Genomic DNA, 17,211 nt, shown 5'->3' with positions numbered 1-17,211 from the left:
AAATGTCATTTGAGCCAGAAACAAACAAACAGCAAGAACAAATACAGGGAAGCATGAAAACACAAGATGAGCTGGGAAAATGACACACAGTTTCCTAATGCCAGTAGGACCAGGACACAACACAGAAAGGGACAGAATGGGGAGACAAAGCAAACAGGTGGGTGCAGGCCACCAAGGTCTTTGAAGGGCTTGCTGGAGAGGCAAAGAGAAATTAGCAAAGTGGCAGGTGAGTGGTCTATACAGGCTCCTCTGACTTCAGGGTACAAGGTAAACTGGAAGGAGGTAGGTTAGAAGCAAAGTGGTTATTTAAAAGACTTCTGCAATAGTTCAGGTGAGAGTTAAGAGCCTAAATTGAGGCAGCTGTAGTGGTAATAGAAAAGGCCATCCAAGACATATTTAAGGAATAAAAACCAGGAGCATTAGGGAGCAAGGGATGGGGATAGGATGACTCCTAGATTTCTTGACTGTCCACCGGGTAGATGGTGCTACTGTCAACTGAAATATGGGTTACAGAGCAAAGAGCAGGTTTAAGGGGAAGGGGAGAAAGAAACAGAAAATGAATTGCATTTCAGACATGTGCAGTTTGAGGTACCTGTGGGACATCCAGGTGGAGATGTCCAGTAGGCAGGTGGAAATACGGGCCTGGAGCTCAGGGGAGAGGTCGGGGCTGGAGATATAGATTTAGGAGTCATCAGCATATAGGTGTTAGTTACAACTATCGGAGTAGATGAGAAAAAAAAAGTGGTAGACTTTTTGCAAAATCACCTGGGTAGCCATTAGCAACTTGGATTTCCTTGACAAATTCCAACTAATCATGTGCTATTACAGATCTGGCATTAGGAAACAAGACAGTTTATAATTATTTTAAAATATAAAAGCTGGCTCCTGTCTGTTTCATTACAAAAAATTATGTAGGGACATGAGACACAAAAATAATCCAGGGCTTTCAAAGTTCAGCTTTCTATAAAGCCTTAGATATTCTTACTTCAAATCTCTCAATAGGAAAAAATTAGAAGGAGATGGCTCCACCTTACCTTCTTGAGCAGTTGGAACCATCCAAGTGGTGGTGGCAGTGGCCTTCTTAACACTTTCCATTTCACTTTCATCTGTAATGACTTCCAGGGCTCCAAACTCATTTACCCGAAACTAGCAACAACACAGAAGAAAAAGGCGAAATCTACAAAAATCCTCAGGACATTATTTAGTTCATGGCTGAGACACAGTCTATAAGTAAACTAGCTACATGCTAAGAGTTAAACATCATATACTGGATAAGCTTTCTACCAATGGCAAGCCCTTGTATTTTATGTATATTTTATGGAACTGGGGAAGGAGACTAGAATGAAACGACGGGTGCTGTGATAGCTGTGCATTCAGATAGTGACCAAATACTTGTACTTTATATGTCATCTCAGACACGCTTTACTAGGATTATACTAAAATATATTTATTTCATATTATTGCTCATTTAGTAAGCAAAGCTAATAAAGAACTCCTTTTATTTCAGGAATCAACTCATTTCACCCAAGCTCACCTAATTTAGAGAAGACACACTGATCTTTCTCCTTTTAATCCAAGATGAGAATGCATAACCTGTGTCACATCCCCTCCCCAGTGCCATGCTTCCATTTTCTTTTATTGTCCTCTAAATTCGATAAACTGTACCTGCAGCCTTCCAAAACAACTGGAAGATAAGGAGAAATTACTGAGACCTGAATAAGGCTACTTATTACAGGCCAATTTTATCACTAAAAGGGACAGTCTGATGTCATATCATTCTCATTCCTAATCTCAGTTTCCTTTCACCTCACTGTGGCCTGCAAATAAAACAGGTTTCTGCAACAGCCAGATTATACTGTGTGCTGAACGCTTAATCATTATCTATTGTAATCATTTCTGTTCTCTCTCAGATTTAGGAATTCAAATCCAAAGGAATCTGCATTTCTCCTAATTTCCATAAAACAAAATGGCAGTAGGGATTCACAAATGTTAGCAGGTGATGAAAAGACAGAAAGATCATGCTCAAAAGGAAAATGAAATGCTTTAGATCTTTCACGGCATTGTATGTATTTTCCACACTCACTGTCTACAATTATTAAATACTTTCCGGACTGAATAAGCTGAAGTAGTTCGGGAATATGGGAATATTTTCTCCCTACTATATATTCTGGAGGTAATAAATCTGCAGGATACTTACTGTCCACGCCATGTGAACCTAGGAAATGTTAAATGTTAATTCAAGGGAAAAGAACTAAAAATTACTTTTTGTAAAAGAAACCATAAAGTAAAAACAAAAAACAAAACTTAACGAGCAACTCTGAAAATAGAGTATTTCAAAATAAGGCTGACAGTACCATCTACTGGGCAAGAGTAGATAAAACAAGATATCATGACTATTACTTAATAATACTAAAGAATATGATGCAAAATCAATTCTGATTTCAGATTTTTTTTAATAGGCACAAACTTGGCAATTCACTTAAGATGAGTAATTCTGCTTTCATTACTTGTTGATACTAATATTTGACCAACAACAGATGTGAGAAATAGCATCAAACCTATACATTAGACAGAAAGGATCTTATGGCCGAAGTTCCCAAATGGTTGCTAAACTGAAACCATCCTGCCTTGTAAACACTGAGAAAGAAAACCAGAGTAGAAGCTCTGAGTAAAAGGAAGGACTACGACACTTGGAAAGATCTGGCTCAAATGCTTTTATAGCTAAAAATTAAAATCTTTAAAAATGCAACATTTAATCTCTGTCCTTTTTCTTCTCCTAATATGAACTGCCATAACTGATCATCTAAACACAAAGTAGAAATTCAGTGTCACTTGGAGACACAGTGAACAACCCTAAGTCAAAGAACAAGGATGGACGTCAAGGATTGATACACAAGACAGTAATAAAATTATGGTATGTGCACACTTGAGGGGCTAGGATTCACAGGTTTTACCATACCCTCAAAGGTACCCTATAACTAGAGAAACAATAAAGCACATATGCTCTTACTAAAGTTACTTATCTCAAAAATTAAAAACCTCCAATTATGCCATTCTATGCCAGAAAGGCACAGGGATCAAATTTTCCTATGGCTTCTCAATATAGATTTACAGATCTTCTACAAGGTCACTAATGAAGAAAAATGTTAATGAAGAATAAGTACTGCTGATGTAACTCAAGTTCCAGTGACAGAATTCCAGAAAGACTGATTTATTTCCTGTTTCCCAACTAAACATTCAGTTTCTAAAACTGTTTTAATGAATGGCTTTGGAATGATATGAAATTTCTCAAGTGATCCATTCTGCAACTAAGAATATCAAAATAATAAACATTATGAAAGATTTATTAAGCAGTCCAAATCCAACAACTGGCATAGTAGTTTTTTCTACATGTCCAGGTCAGTAAAGAAAGCATTATGTCTTAGCTATACGCAGGTGGCAAGGTTTTGTTTACCTGGCTTGAACTACCTTTAATCGACTCAACTGTTCTTACTTTTGCTTGTAGAAGCATAGGCTCTTTTGCCTCTTTTTGTGTCTCTTCAATAATAGATCATTAAAAGATACTATTAAGCTTATGATTTTCATTTTATTACTTTCAATGTTAAAATCTGAATTCTAATTACCAATGTGTTTGAAGGGCAAAGATGTTTGGTAACTAAACTGTTTTAAACATTAATCAAGACAAGCAAAACTGCATTAAGAAGAGTGCGTGCTTTAAGAAGGGTGCGGTGAATTTTATAACTAGGTTTCTGCCTTGCTGTCGCGGGTCTTGCTCTCCGCTAAGTGGCAATTATTCTTACTAGATAAGATGATATCCCTCTCTTGGAGAGTTTCTGCATTTTACTGAGGGACTCTGAAAGACTAGCTCCTTCCTATTCAAAAGACTAATTCTCTCTTTAGAAATTTCAGAAACCATTGGAAGTTTGGGTAGAGAAAATACTTGGCAAGGGAGCCCTGCCAGGCACCTTCCCACTACAACTTAGACTCCCTTCCCTGTGGCTAACCCTGAGACATTAATCTTCTAAAACTTACTTGCATTTTCGGGAAAGAATAAATTAGGTAACAGTAAAGCTTCTGAAGCTTGTTTAGGTGAAAATGCTGTTAATGGCTGCAATTTTTCAAGACTGCCAGTGGTCACTTTCTATTCTCTTCACCACTTCACCTACCTGGGGAAGCCCTGCTCTTGCTTTCTCCCTTGGTGCCTCCCCAGAATCATGACAAGTATTTTCAGGCACCTAAAGCTTAAATGATAACCTAATTTTCAAAGGCTACCTGATACCTCCAACTGAATTAAGTCTTCACCCCTCTAAATTTGCAACATTTTCCTTGCCATCTGTTGATTTTAGTGTGTTCTGTTAGATAGCAATGTTCCAGTGATAAGAAAATCAATTTTAATACTAGAGAAGTCTCATCTTGAGGACTAGTTCTGCAATAACTAACTTGAACAAATTAACACTCTACGCCTCAGTTTCCCAATCTGTAAACTGACAAGAGACAGACAAAAAAAGAGGTAAATGAAATGATTAAATATAATGAAGGTAAAATGCAACCAAGATTTTAATGTAAGAAATGCTAAGCAATATAATCAATAAGATGGGCTCTGAATCTCAAATAAAAAGGGTTATAAGGGTATAATCTTTAAATTTGTGTGTATGTTTGTGTGACAGAGAGAGGTGTATATGTGTATGTGTGGTGTACACACAAGTGCACACATGAGAAAGGCTAGTGAAGTCCATGCCCTGCTCATCACACTGTGCCTTACTCACGTGAGAAATGGTCTGTCACTGAACCTAAAGCTAGACTGACAACCAGAGAGCTCCAGCAGTCCTCCTGTCTCTGCCCCCAATGTCTTTTTACACAGATGCTGGGGATTCAAGTTTAGGTCTTCGTGATTTGCACAGCAATCTCTCTCTCTTACCCACAAAGCCACGACCCCAGTCATTTGATTTTTTTTTTTTCTTTTTCTAGTTTTTGGTTTTGGTTTCTTGTTTTGTTATTGGTTTTTTGTTTGTTTGTTTGTTTTTGAGACAGGGTCTCTCTGTAGCTCCTGCTGGCTTGGAACCCTCTACATACACACCAGGCTGGCCTCGATCTCACAGAGATCTATCTGCCACTGCCCCTTGAGTCCTGGGATTAAAGGTGTGTGAATTATTTCTAAAGTGAAGTACCAAACTGTCTACAGTACATAAAGTAGACTGGACTCATGGCAATTACCAAGTAATTACACGAGTCTAAAAGTCCTATCAAATAACCCTGATGATAATACATTAAGTGACTTAATTACCTGATTATCTTAATAAAAAATAATAGGCTAATTTTTAAAATTCATTGCTTAGAAAACCTTAAAGCAATCCAGATGTCTTTGGGATGGAAACTACTGTCAAAAGCTAACCTAAAAAGCCGAAGTGGTGGCACACGCCTTTAATCCCAGCACTCAGGAGGCAGAGGCAGCCGGATCTCTGTGAGTTCAATCCCTTCTAAAAAAAAAAAAAAAAAAAAAAAAAAAAATGTGACCTTAAAAAAAGTTATAAATTTCATCATGTACGTGACATGGAAAAAAAAAAAATGAGGAGATAAAAATATACAAGAATAATATGAATGTGAAGCAACATAAAAAGCAGTTTTTATAATATATTACAAACTCAGAAAATGCACAATTTAAGTATTTGCATTCATAACCATGCTACAGTTATGTATCTTGTTGATTCTAATAGCCCATTTTGCATATACATCTTCCAGAATATAGTGATTTTAAATAATTATTTTATTCTTGAGACTTGCTTTATTTTAATTGTGTTTATGTGTGTGGGAATGTGCACATGTGAGTGCAGGTGCTCCTGGAGTCCAGAAGTGGGTGTCAGAGCTCCAGAAGCTGGAGTTACAGGTGATTGTGAGCTTATGTGCTCCTAACCCCCAAACTGTCTCTCTAGCCCCCTGCTCTTAAATAATTTAAACAAAGCTCACATGGCTAATATGTGTTTGACATCATTAAGAGTGAGACATGGTTTTTCCTTCTCAAAAAATTCAGCCTTTTATCTCCATTATATCTCATGCAGATGGATACTTGGAGAATGTCCCAGCAGATAAAATCCTCAGTATTCACGTATAACCGTATTGTACTGCAGAGCAATCTTGACCGAAAAGGATTAACTGGTTCCATGACTTGCTCAAGGTTGTACAGAACTAAAACCAAAAATTTCTTTCTCTCTTTAATAATTTTAAATGGGCCCATAATCTACATGCATATTTATGGTACTATTTGCTAATTCACACACAGACACACAGACATTTAATATACATATACAGATCAAGGGAATAAGCATTCCTATCTCCTCAAACATTTATAATTCCTTTTTTTTTTTTTGAACTTACTATGTAGACCAGACTGGCCTTGAACTCATAGAGATCTGCCTGCCTGCCTCTGCCTCCCAAGTGCTGGGATTAAAGGTACGCCCCACCAGGCCTGGCTTGCATTTGTCATTTCTAACGTTAAGAACCTCTGAAATCTTTTTTAGTTGAAGTATCATACATTGCTTAAGACTATAGTTACAGTATGGCATCACAGAACACCAGAATTAAATATTCCTAATTATATTTTGATAGCCACTAGAAAAAAAATAATTTCATTTTTGTATCACTAAATTCAGACAGTGGCACTCTGTACTTAATTAAAACCTCAAGCATTTTTCCTATAGCAGGCAGATGGTCTAAATTGTACCCCTGGGGCTAGAGAGATGACTCAGCAGTTAAGAGCATAGGCTTCTCTTGCAGAGGACTTGGGTTCAGTTCCTAGAACCCACCTGATGACTAACAGCTGTCTTTAACTCCAGTTCCAGGGGATCTGACCCCCTTCTGGCTCTGTGGGCATTGCACACATGGTATACTTACAAGCAGGCAAAACACTCATACATATAAAAAATAAGTAATTTTTAAATAAATAAATAAATTGCACTCCTGAGACTAAGTAAGCGCAGGAACCTGACTAAGACACTTATCCTGGAGCCATCAAAAGGATTAGGTTCTAAGAAGCCTTTTCTATTTGAGACAACCCAGAACATAAAGCATTATAGAGCCAGGCCAAGTGGCACCTAGTTAGAGAGACAGGAAGTTCAAACAGCTTAACAACTGAGTACAAGCACAAAGTCTAAAAGGCCACAGACAGGTTCAAGGTCTCAGAGATAGGATCAGAACAAAAGCAAATTAGAAAAGAAGTGGGTGGGGGTGGCTGACTCCTCAGGTGGGAGGTGAGAGGTTGCACAATCATGATTCATGGGGTAGCAGGGGTTGTGGTCCTGAAGTAGGCTCAACGTGGCTAGAGACACAGAACATATGCAGGGAGCAGACTGAAGCTCATGAAGAGAATTCTCCTCTATATAAGAACATAGTCTTACAGGAAGGACCTACTGCTAAACACGTGAAAAATCCAAATTTATAATATAAATAATTCAAAGGGGGTGAGTGTCTGTTTATTCAGTATTTTCATGATTTAATCCAGTGATTAAATCACATGACAACATTAGAACCCAGGGAATGTGGTTATCTATTCGAAGTTACAAAACTCATTACTAAAATACTCCAAAAGCTAGATCTTCAAAGCCTGTCATTTCTACATCAATTAGTCATTGTAATAGAGCTGAAACAGATGATTCTCACACTATCAATTAATTCCTACAAACTAAGCACATTTCAAAAGTATTTCTCAGTTCTATAGCCCAAGAATTAAAATTATCTTACAAGTTTACTGCAGAAGATGACAAACTATATATTCACATATATATTCATTATAAAATAAATATACATGCAGAAGCACATAACACATAGTTATACATGATGAGGACAGTTTACCTTTAAGTCACTTCCTGGTAAGGTACCAACTCCATCTTTCCAGTCCATAACACTGAATACATCAAACTCTTGACCACTTGTGCTAGAGGCAGATTCAGTCATGATTTATGTTTTAACCTAGAAAGGGAAAAAGAAGGAACGTCAGTAAATATTTCAGGTGATAAGCTCCTAATTTAGTGATTATTACTTCAGTTTCCCTTAACTGTATCATTTTCTTGATCCATTAATATAAAAACTGCTTCAAAAGTATCATTAATGGGGCTTGAGACACAGCTCAGTAGCACAGCACTTGCCTCATATGTGTGAGGTCTGAGTTCAGTAACATCTAGGAATATGTAGGAATACAAGAATAGGATTTGTACAGTAGTCCCCTTTATCTTTGAAGATATGCTCCCAATCTTCCAGGGGATTCCAGAAAATGCAGATGATAGCAAACCATATATATACTATGTTTTTGTTTTATTGTGTGGTGTGGGAAGCTGAAGCCAGCTCTGGGCAAGCACTCTACCACTGAGCTATAGCACCAGCTCTGTAGCTCTGTACTGTTTTTATCCTAAGCATACTGATAAAGTTTCATTTATAAATTAGGCTCCCACCGTAAGAGATCAACAGTAACCAACTGTCAATCTTAATGGCTCAGCATATGATTTTCTTTCCTTATTAAGGTGAGAATTTTCATCTTTTCCCTTAAACAATTAATGACTTCTCATTTGGATATACAAACATCTATATCACTGTTCTGAGAGTTTGGACCAACATCAGGTAAACTGAGATTTACTTGAATACACATACTGTGATCCCTGGAAAACTGAGATAGTCATCAAATGCCTAAGAAGTGGGTAGTGTATACAGCATAGACTCCCTAGATCAAAAGATGACTCATTCCTGGACATGATGGAGCAGGAGTGAGAGCTCATCATGCTATTAAGAAGAACAATTAAAATTGATGGATTGCTCACTTCTAGACAATTCCATTGAGTATTTTGGGGCTGCTTTTGACCTCGGGTAACTGAGTCTTCAGGTGACTGCAATCTCAGAAAGTGGAATGAAAGATAAGGGAACTACTAAATAAAACGTAAAGATTCCATTCCAATAATGAAAAAAAAGGAAACGAGTGCATTTATTCACTGTCATCTACACTAACTTACCAACTGCAGGTCTGTCCTACTAACACAACAAATGTGAATATGATTTTTCAGAAAGAAAATGTTTTTCCAAGTCAGTTGAAATATCTGCCCAATTTGTTGTTCTAAAAAACAAACTGTTAAAATATACATCAAATATCAATAATAAGGTTCAATTATGATAGGCTATTTGGCTGGCTAGCTACACATGATAATGCTTTTATGTTTAATTTTGAATGGTAAAACAAACTATTTTCCAGAATCATATCTCTGGTTGTAATATTGATTCTGTTTTGATGCTGCTGTATGTATAATCCAATATGAAACAAGTAATTACATGGGTACCACAGACTGATGAGAAAAGATCAGTGGATCCCAGACTTGATTGGAAAGTATCATGTGAATTCATGATGCATTCATCTTAATAATGTCTATTTTCTATCTAAGTCCACTAGCACAGTCCAGACACCACCAATAACCAATGATACCCTAACATGCAGATTTAGGTATCTAAATACTAAGCTTCCCCATAGAAGGAAGAAGGAACTGATTTCCCACTTAAAGACATCATTTCTACATCTGAGGCTCAGGAGGAAGGGGCGGAAAAAAAGTAAGAGCCAGAGGGACAAGATACCTGCTGCTACTTACGGCATTCTAAATATGATAGGGAAGCTACAGTAATGAAACCTTCACAGTGCAGTAGTCCAACAAGAGCTGCATATAATGACAAAACCAGCTGACTTACCACAAGATAGATGAGGAAATTTCAAGAGATTCTACCTCGAGATGAAGAACTATAGCCAATCAGAGAGGGAGAAACAGTTTTTTCCAAGGACTAGCTCCCTGAGAGGTTATCTAATTCCAGGTGGGCAGCCCTAAACTCAGGTACACAGGAGCACCACTAAATGAATTCAGTGCATTTATATACACATACGCACTTTTTTTAAATTAAGAAACTTTAGTCTTCTTTTAAAAGCAAAGTAGTTTAGAAAAGAGTCAGGGTTAAAAGAACAGGAAACTAAGAGACAAATCAGCTAGATGGACTAGAGACAGACAGGAGAGGGCTGGCGATGGCTGTGGCTCTCTGGTCAGATCTCCATCTTAGAGATGAGGTCATCACAGATCCTGCTCAGCTCATCATTTTCTTTAGTCTTCTGTTCCGTACACACCTCAAGATGAAGAGTTACAGGCACTCAATGAATGAGGAGGGAGAATCAGTTTTCCCCAGGGACTGGCTCCTTGAGAGGTTATTTAATCACAAGTGGACAGTCCTAAATAGTACATGCAAGTGCCACTGAATGCACTCAGTGCACTATATATATATGTGTGTGTGTGTGTGTGTGTGTGTGTGTAAATGTATGTATGTATATGTAATAATAATAATTAAAGAGGAGGAAAAGAAATTGGGGGAGGTGCAGGGAACACAAGAGGAGTTGGAGGGGAACTGGGAAGGATGGAAATAATGCAAACACTATACTCATGTATGATATCCACAAAAATAAAAATTGTGCTTACAAGAAGTATCATACAGTGAGTTTATCAGTACTTTTAAATAATGCAAATGATTATTTTAATACAGTGAATATCAATATTCATATGATATATGACAAAATCCCTACTTGAGCTTTTAATCATGAAGGAGAGTGGAGTCTAAGTCTGAAAGTCACTTGCTTCCTCCATAAAGAAGAAATGACAAAGAACTAAAAATCAGTAGACTGAATATGAAACCTAGATTAAAAGACATTTATAAGGCATGTTAATCAATTACAATATACCAATTCATAAATTAAATCTCATTTAAACGGTTAAAAATATTACTGGACAGAAGAAGAAATATGAATAGCAACTAGCTATTTGATAGTATCAGAGAAATACTATTGCTTTTTTTAAAAAAGGGGGAAGATGACAGATATTTGGGGTTTCTTTTTTTTTCTTTCTTTTTTTTTTGTGGGGGGGAGGAGACAGGATCTCATTGTACAGCCCTGGCTGGCCTGGAAGTCTTTAGGTAGAACAGGCTGGCCTCGAATTCCCAGAGATCCACCTATCTCTACCTCCCTAGTGCTAAGATTAAAGGTGTGAGCCACCATGCCCGGTGTCTTTCTTATTATTTGTTTAGTGGTTGGGGAGGGGTGTACATGCCATAACCAGCATGTGGAGGTCAGATAACAACTTGCAGGGAGTCAGTTCTATTGTTCTACCATGTCAGTTCCTTAGGTATGACCTTGAACTTAGGTCATACAGTTTGGTGGCAAGCACCTTCATCCACTGAGTCATCTTGCTGGTCCATTTTCTGCTTTGGGTGTCTTGAGACAGGGTCTCACTATGTAGTCTAAGCTGACCTTGAATTCATGATTCTCATGCCTCTGCCTCCTAAGTGCTAGGACTACAGGCACATTCCACCATGCCAGGCAAAGTATAATTTTTTTTTTTTAGAGAGGGGGTCCTTGGCTGGCCTGGAACTCACTACGTAGACCAGGTTAGCATCAAACTCACAGAGATCTATCTTCCTCTGCCTCCAGAACACTGGGACTAAAGGTGTACACTACTGCCCCTGGCTTAGTGTATACAGTTAGAGGAGAGTTCTTCCTTATATTATAGTAATACAAACTGAAATGGATAGGTGAAAAGATGTGTGAGAAATTCATCTTAAACTAATCAATAGGATCCAGTGGTAAAGTAAGACTGACACTGTCTAAATGTGGACTTTTTGTTTATGTTCTTTAGACAGAATCTTGTTACGTAATCCACGCTGTCCTGAAACTTGTAATGAAGTCCAGGGTGGTCTGAACTTAAGTGCTGGGATTACATGTTTGTGCCATATGCCAGGCTCAAGATTCCTTAAGTATATATAGTCTAGTTATTTCTAAAGAGTCAATTTTTTAAAAGCTATGCTTCTCTGAATGATACATTTTCTTCTGCTGGGAATGTCTAGATGCTCCAACATTCTTTCTTCCCCTCTTTGGTTTAAATAGAGGAAAATCAACTACTAGACATTCCAACTTATATAAAGTCTGAATTGGAAGAATCAGATTTCACTACTATTAAGACAATTCTCAGAACAAGAACTAGGATATAATGATCTGACAAAGAATTAACATTAGAAATTGTGAAAATATGAAATGAATTAAGACTGGCACTTAAATTCTTAATGAATCCTCCCTCCATAAATGGACTAAGATCAGCAATGACATTGGCTCCCTATGAAGTCACGTAAGAGTAGCAGTTTTCCTGATATGTTTTCCTGATAGAATATACCTAAAAGTCATGCGTGTATAAAACTCACAGAACAGAATCCTGCCCGTGTCTAGAAGAGAAACGTAAAAACTAGCACTGTACAAAAACTCAAAAAAACACTTGCTTCATGCTTTAGAAAATGCCAGAATGTACTTCTATTGTGCTATGCAGTGAACTGGGCCAATGAGCAGATCTCTAAAGCTGATAGATAGTTTTCATCCATTCCTTTCACTCTGAGGTCTGTGGATATGTTGTATAAGCTATTATAACACAGAGGCATTTTCTACATTGTCTTTCCCGTCATTTAATTTTGAAGCCACTGGCTACTTTGTCTCAGGAAGTCTGAATCAGGAACAGCAGCCACCAACAGTTTTAACAAAAGCTGCTTATTCCATGACACACAAGTCTATCTCTCTCATTTCATCCTATCCATGTGTATACATTGAAGCACACACATACAGAGTCCTTCACTTCATTTTCCTAAGATTTAAATCACTTTTTTCAGTACTCAGAAAGGTTTTAGCTTTGTTTGGTTCTTATAATCATCACCTGATACTACTCCCCAATTCTATATGTAAGCTAAACAGTATCTGCAAGGGACACACACACACACACACACACACACACACACACACACACACAGAGCAACAGAGTCCCAACACAAGTCACAGACAGTATTTCTTATTTTGCAAGAAATCCCTTCCCAAGTCTCTCATTAAATGGTGTTGAGATTCCCTAAGAAAGTACCATAAAGGGACACCATGATGTGTGCTACCAGCAAAGTTCCAGCATTTTCCTCCTAATCTCTCTGCCCTTTCTCATGCCACTACTGATGTGAGATGTGGCAGCTTTGAGGTTCAGATGGCCACCAAATGCATCAGTGAAGCTTGACCCCCCAAAATATACATGACCTGGCTTACCATGGCTACAATCAAAGGCACTGGTATCCAGCATGCTCTTGCTAGTGATCACTACAGGTGCCTCATAAAGAAGCCAATGTCTTTGCTGAAGTTAGGGATCATTCCTGTTGCCATCAACGCAAAGTCCCCTTTTGTGAACAACTCATTTCCACTTTTATTCACTTACGTGACAATCTCTACAACCTGAGCCTCCTATGAAGGTCAAGAGAGCAGACTAAATGACATATGATACTAACCTCAGAATTACTTCCTGTCTCTCCTACACCATTTCCCTGTCTCCATATCAAAACTGTACAACTTGACCCGCCCTTGAGATAATCACCTATTGGATGAACTGCCTCAGTTTCTCATGTAAGCAAGTCCCTGGCAGCCCCAGTCTACCATGTGCCACTCCCAACAGATGCTAATAAAACTATTCTATTAGATGTTAATAAAACTAGGTATTTTTTTTTTTCTTATTTTTACTTTTACCTTTGGAGAGGTATGTGCTGGGATTCAAACCAGGACCTTGTACAACATTACTAGGTAGACCAACACTATATCACTAAATTGGATCACTAGCTTGTATCTTACATTCAAAAATCCTATTTTAAGGGGCTGAAGATACAACTTGGTGGTAAAGTACCCCCAGGAAAAAAACAAATAAACAAACAAATGTTTTCTGTCATTAGGAGGCAGAGAAGCAGGCTCTCCCATACTTATTGTCAGGGGCATTTTAAGTTAAAACGACTATGGAGATCAAAATTTAAGACCTTATCCTACAATTCAGTAATTCTACTCCTAGAAAATGATCTCATTAGATAACACACAGACACACACACACACACACACACACACACACACACACACACACACACAGAACAACCCATAGTTCACTGGGATGGATAGTTACAGTAGATTCACACCAAGGTACAAAATGCCACAAGGAAAGTCAAAGAGGAAATTCTCCATTTTAATATAGAAACTCTAAGATAAAATTAACACTATTCATTTCAAGCAAAGTACAAAAGCTGTGTGCTACGCTTTGTGAAACAAAAAGGAATATGAATTATGAATTGTGTGTGTGTGTATAAACTATCTTTACAAGGATTTGTCAGAAATGGGTTGGAGAGATGGCTCAATGTTTAAGAAGACCTGGGTTTGGATCCTAGCACCCACATGGCAGCTAACAATTGTCAGTAACTCAGCTCCGGGGGATCCGAGGCCCTCTTCTGGCCTCTGAACACATCATATGCACATGGTACGTTAACACACATACAGGCAAAACACTCATACATCTAAAGTAAAAATAATTTTAAAAACTGTCAGAAATGAGCAATTCTGGCTGTGTCCACGAAGAGGTTGGATGGTGTGCAGACAAGGCAGAAGCATTCTCTGTGTATCTGCTGAACATTTAATGCATATATTTTTTAATTATAAAAATTTGAATCCTGCATCATGCTTACTTCAAAGTATATTATAAAACGCATGTCTTCCCATGAAAATATCTGTTAGTGATAGGAACTATAGTCTAGAAGTCACTAGAAACCAAGGGAAAGCAAGCTCTGCAAAGCTCTTGAGTAAGATACTAAGAGGTGTTAACTATAAGTGCACATGTATTGATGCAACAGATGGATGATGGGAGGAAGTGCAGGGTTCACTCCTTCACAACTAAGGTCTGCAATCCCAGACTGAGTATTTATGGTTTCCACCATTCCTGAGTGACACCTGTAGTTCTTGTGACATTTCATAATCTGTCCTTCTGAAGAAACACGATTCTGAGTCACTCCTGCCACAAAGCTGAGGGACAGGAGCACATCGCCAAGCCTGGCCATGATCCAGGTATGCTCTTAGTCACAGCGCTTAGTCTTAATGCTGGAAACACTGCAAACAAAGTGATAAAGCTCTGTTTCTCTTAAAGAAATGAAACAAGCAAAATTAAATGCTAGCTGAATCTAGTGTCGATGAGAGAATAAAGGGAATATGGAAACGTTTATGAAAGTCATAGGCCCTAGCCACAAGATAGAAGTTTCGAATAAAGCAAAGCCTGAAATGTCAAATGTAATGACTCAGACACATTGTGTGAACAAAACTACCAAACGTTCCAAAAGGAAATCAGTAGAAAAGATGTGCAAATTTATCTTAATAAGTGCTCTAGACACTATAAAAAAAAAAATCACTCAACAAGTGAGATGAGTAGGCACGGATCTGAGAGATTACTTCAATGTTTCAGTTACACTTCAGTATTTTTACAGAAAGACTCAAGTGCTACTTTTTCAAGTTCAGAACTGCAAGTGGCTTGGGACACACCACTCACAAATGTGGGGAATCTACTGTATCTCACTTCAACTAGAGATAAACAGTTTGTGTGTCCTTCATAATTCTTCTTTCAAGTCATTTCCTTGTTCCTTTCTGCCAGGAGTGGATAACAGAGAGGCTCTGTATAAGGGGCAGGGGCTCCCCTGGTGCTAGGTGCCTAGAGCAAACTCTGGCGGGAAGAGAAGAGATGAAGAGAAGGTAACAGTCCTCTGTAGACATGTAGCACAGCCTAGGAGGCAGAGCACAAAAGAAAAGAGGGCTGACTATCACTAGAGTTTGGGCAGAAAGATAAAGGGAGCAGACAAAGAGTACAGAGGAAGGGAGCTCTGCATAGCCTGGCCATTCCTGTTCAAACTATTGTTCTTGAAGTCAGAAGACTGGCAAGGCTATGTTCAAGAACAGATAAATATGGTCTGGAGAGATGGCTCAGGGGCCATGCAACTGTGAGGCCCAGAGTTCAGATCTCCAGTACCCACATAAATGGCAGACAGGCAGGTGTCCCACCTTTAATCCTAGTGCCCAGGAGGCAAAGACAAAGGAACCCCAGACCCAGTTGACAAGCTGGACTAGCTGAACCGGCTAGCTCTGGGATCAAGCGAGAGACCTTGCATCAATATAGAAGGTGGAGCACAATCAAGGAAGACATCTGATAATTTTGCATTTAACAAGACAATTTCAAAATTAAGGTAGGGGGATTCTATGGTTGAATTTAGAGTCATATAGTGAGGTCAAACATTACCTCAAGAGCATTCAAAAAATTAAATAACAATTTTTTAAAAAGCAGAATCAGATTAAAATTCTGAGAACCAGGTTAAAAAGTGTGTTCCACATGACAGGTTTGAGATATCAGTGCCTAGTACTGACGTTAGTAAAGAGAACTACATACATACCTTATGCAGTGCATGAATCAGGAGCACTGACTCTAATGCACTATCAAGAGCCAAACAAAAATGACAACTGTGGAGAAAACTTACTAGGCAATGAGAATACTATCCCCTGTGGAGGGAGTCCAATACCTTGTTGCTGCATAGGAAGCCTGCCTTAAGACCATTAGCTGAAGAAGGTCTTTTGCTTACTTTCTGGAAATCATCATTCTTTAATACTGTCTGCTGAAGATTCTGTATTGCTAGTCACCTTACCACTGTGGTGTGCTGACCTGCCAGCTCCCACAATGGCTCCTTACCATTCCTTCACAGATACAAATCAAAGAGTTCAGTTTGTCCTCCACCCCCACCATATTTGTACAAGTCCCCCCTCCGTGTCCCCTACATTACTTTCCTTTTCACCTCTTCATTTCACATGGAAAGGTTGACATTTACCTAGTCTATGAATGGAGATAAGCCAATTCTTAAAGTCTCAATCACCCCATCCGTAAAATGTAGAATAAAATTTTTCTTAGTAAGTAACGGTGAAGATTAGGCAAACCAGGTAATACTTTAGCCATCACAAAGGAAACAGCCAATAAACTGTAAACTCATTATAATTACTTAGTTTATAAGCTTACTTGAGAAAATGAAAGTGACCTTAAAAAGAAATTAAGCAGTGAGCCAGGCATGGTGGCTCACATTTATAATCTCAATATGATTACTTAGGAGGCTGAAATAGGAGGATTACTGTGAGTTCAAGACCAGCCTGAGTTACATAGTGAGTTCCAGGACCAGGACAATTTTGTTACCCTGTGCTACCCTGTGTCCAGGAAAAAAAAAAAAAAAAACAGAAATCACAAAAATTCAATTAAAAAAAAATCAAACTAAAAAATTAAATAGTGGAATTTTTCCCTAGTTTATTTT

The 17,211-nt window shown here is 38.2% G+C and overlaps 1 protein-coding gene across 9 annotated transcripts in view; it reads right to left on the bottom strand.

Moving 5' to 3' along the window:
• The window catches only part of L3mbtl3 (L3MBTL histone methyl-lysine binding protein 3), a 129,842-nt gene that overhangs the window by 98,343 nt on the left and 14,288 nt on the right, over positions 1-17,211 (bottom strand). For 5 of the 9 annotated variants that reach the window (XM_029560971.1, XM_029560973.1, XM_029560970.1 and 2 more), the window contains 3 exons: positions 7,846-7,962; positions 1,035-1,146; positions 593-715 (listed from right to left, as the gene is read on the bottom strand). In XM_029560971.1, the coding sequence (XP_029416831.1) occupies positions 593-715; positions 1,035-1,146; positions 7,846-7,947 (337 nt within the window). In that variant the 5' untranslated portion in view covers positions 7,948-7,962. The remainder of the gene's footprint in view (positions 1-592; positions 716-1,034; positions 1,147-7,845; positions 7,963-17,211) is intronic. The other 4 variants (XM_029560975.1, XM_029560976.1, XM_029560977.1 and 1 more) reach the window with 2 other exon arrangements.

The sequence above is a fragment of the Nannospalax galili genome, unplaced genomic scaffold, assembly GCF_000622305.1.
Source record: "Nannospalax galili isolate Female #2095 unplaced genomic scaffold, S.galili_v1.0 scaffold53, whole genome shotgun sequence".
NCBI lineage: Eukaryota > Metazoa > Chordata > Mammalia > Rodentia > Spalacidae > Nannospalax > Nannospalax galili.
Note: the sequence above shows the minus strand (reverse complement) of the source record. Positions and strands in the feature narration are given on the sequence as shown.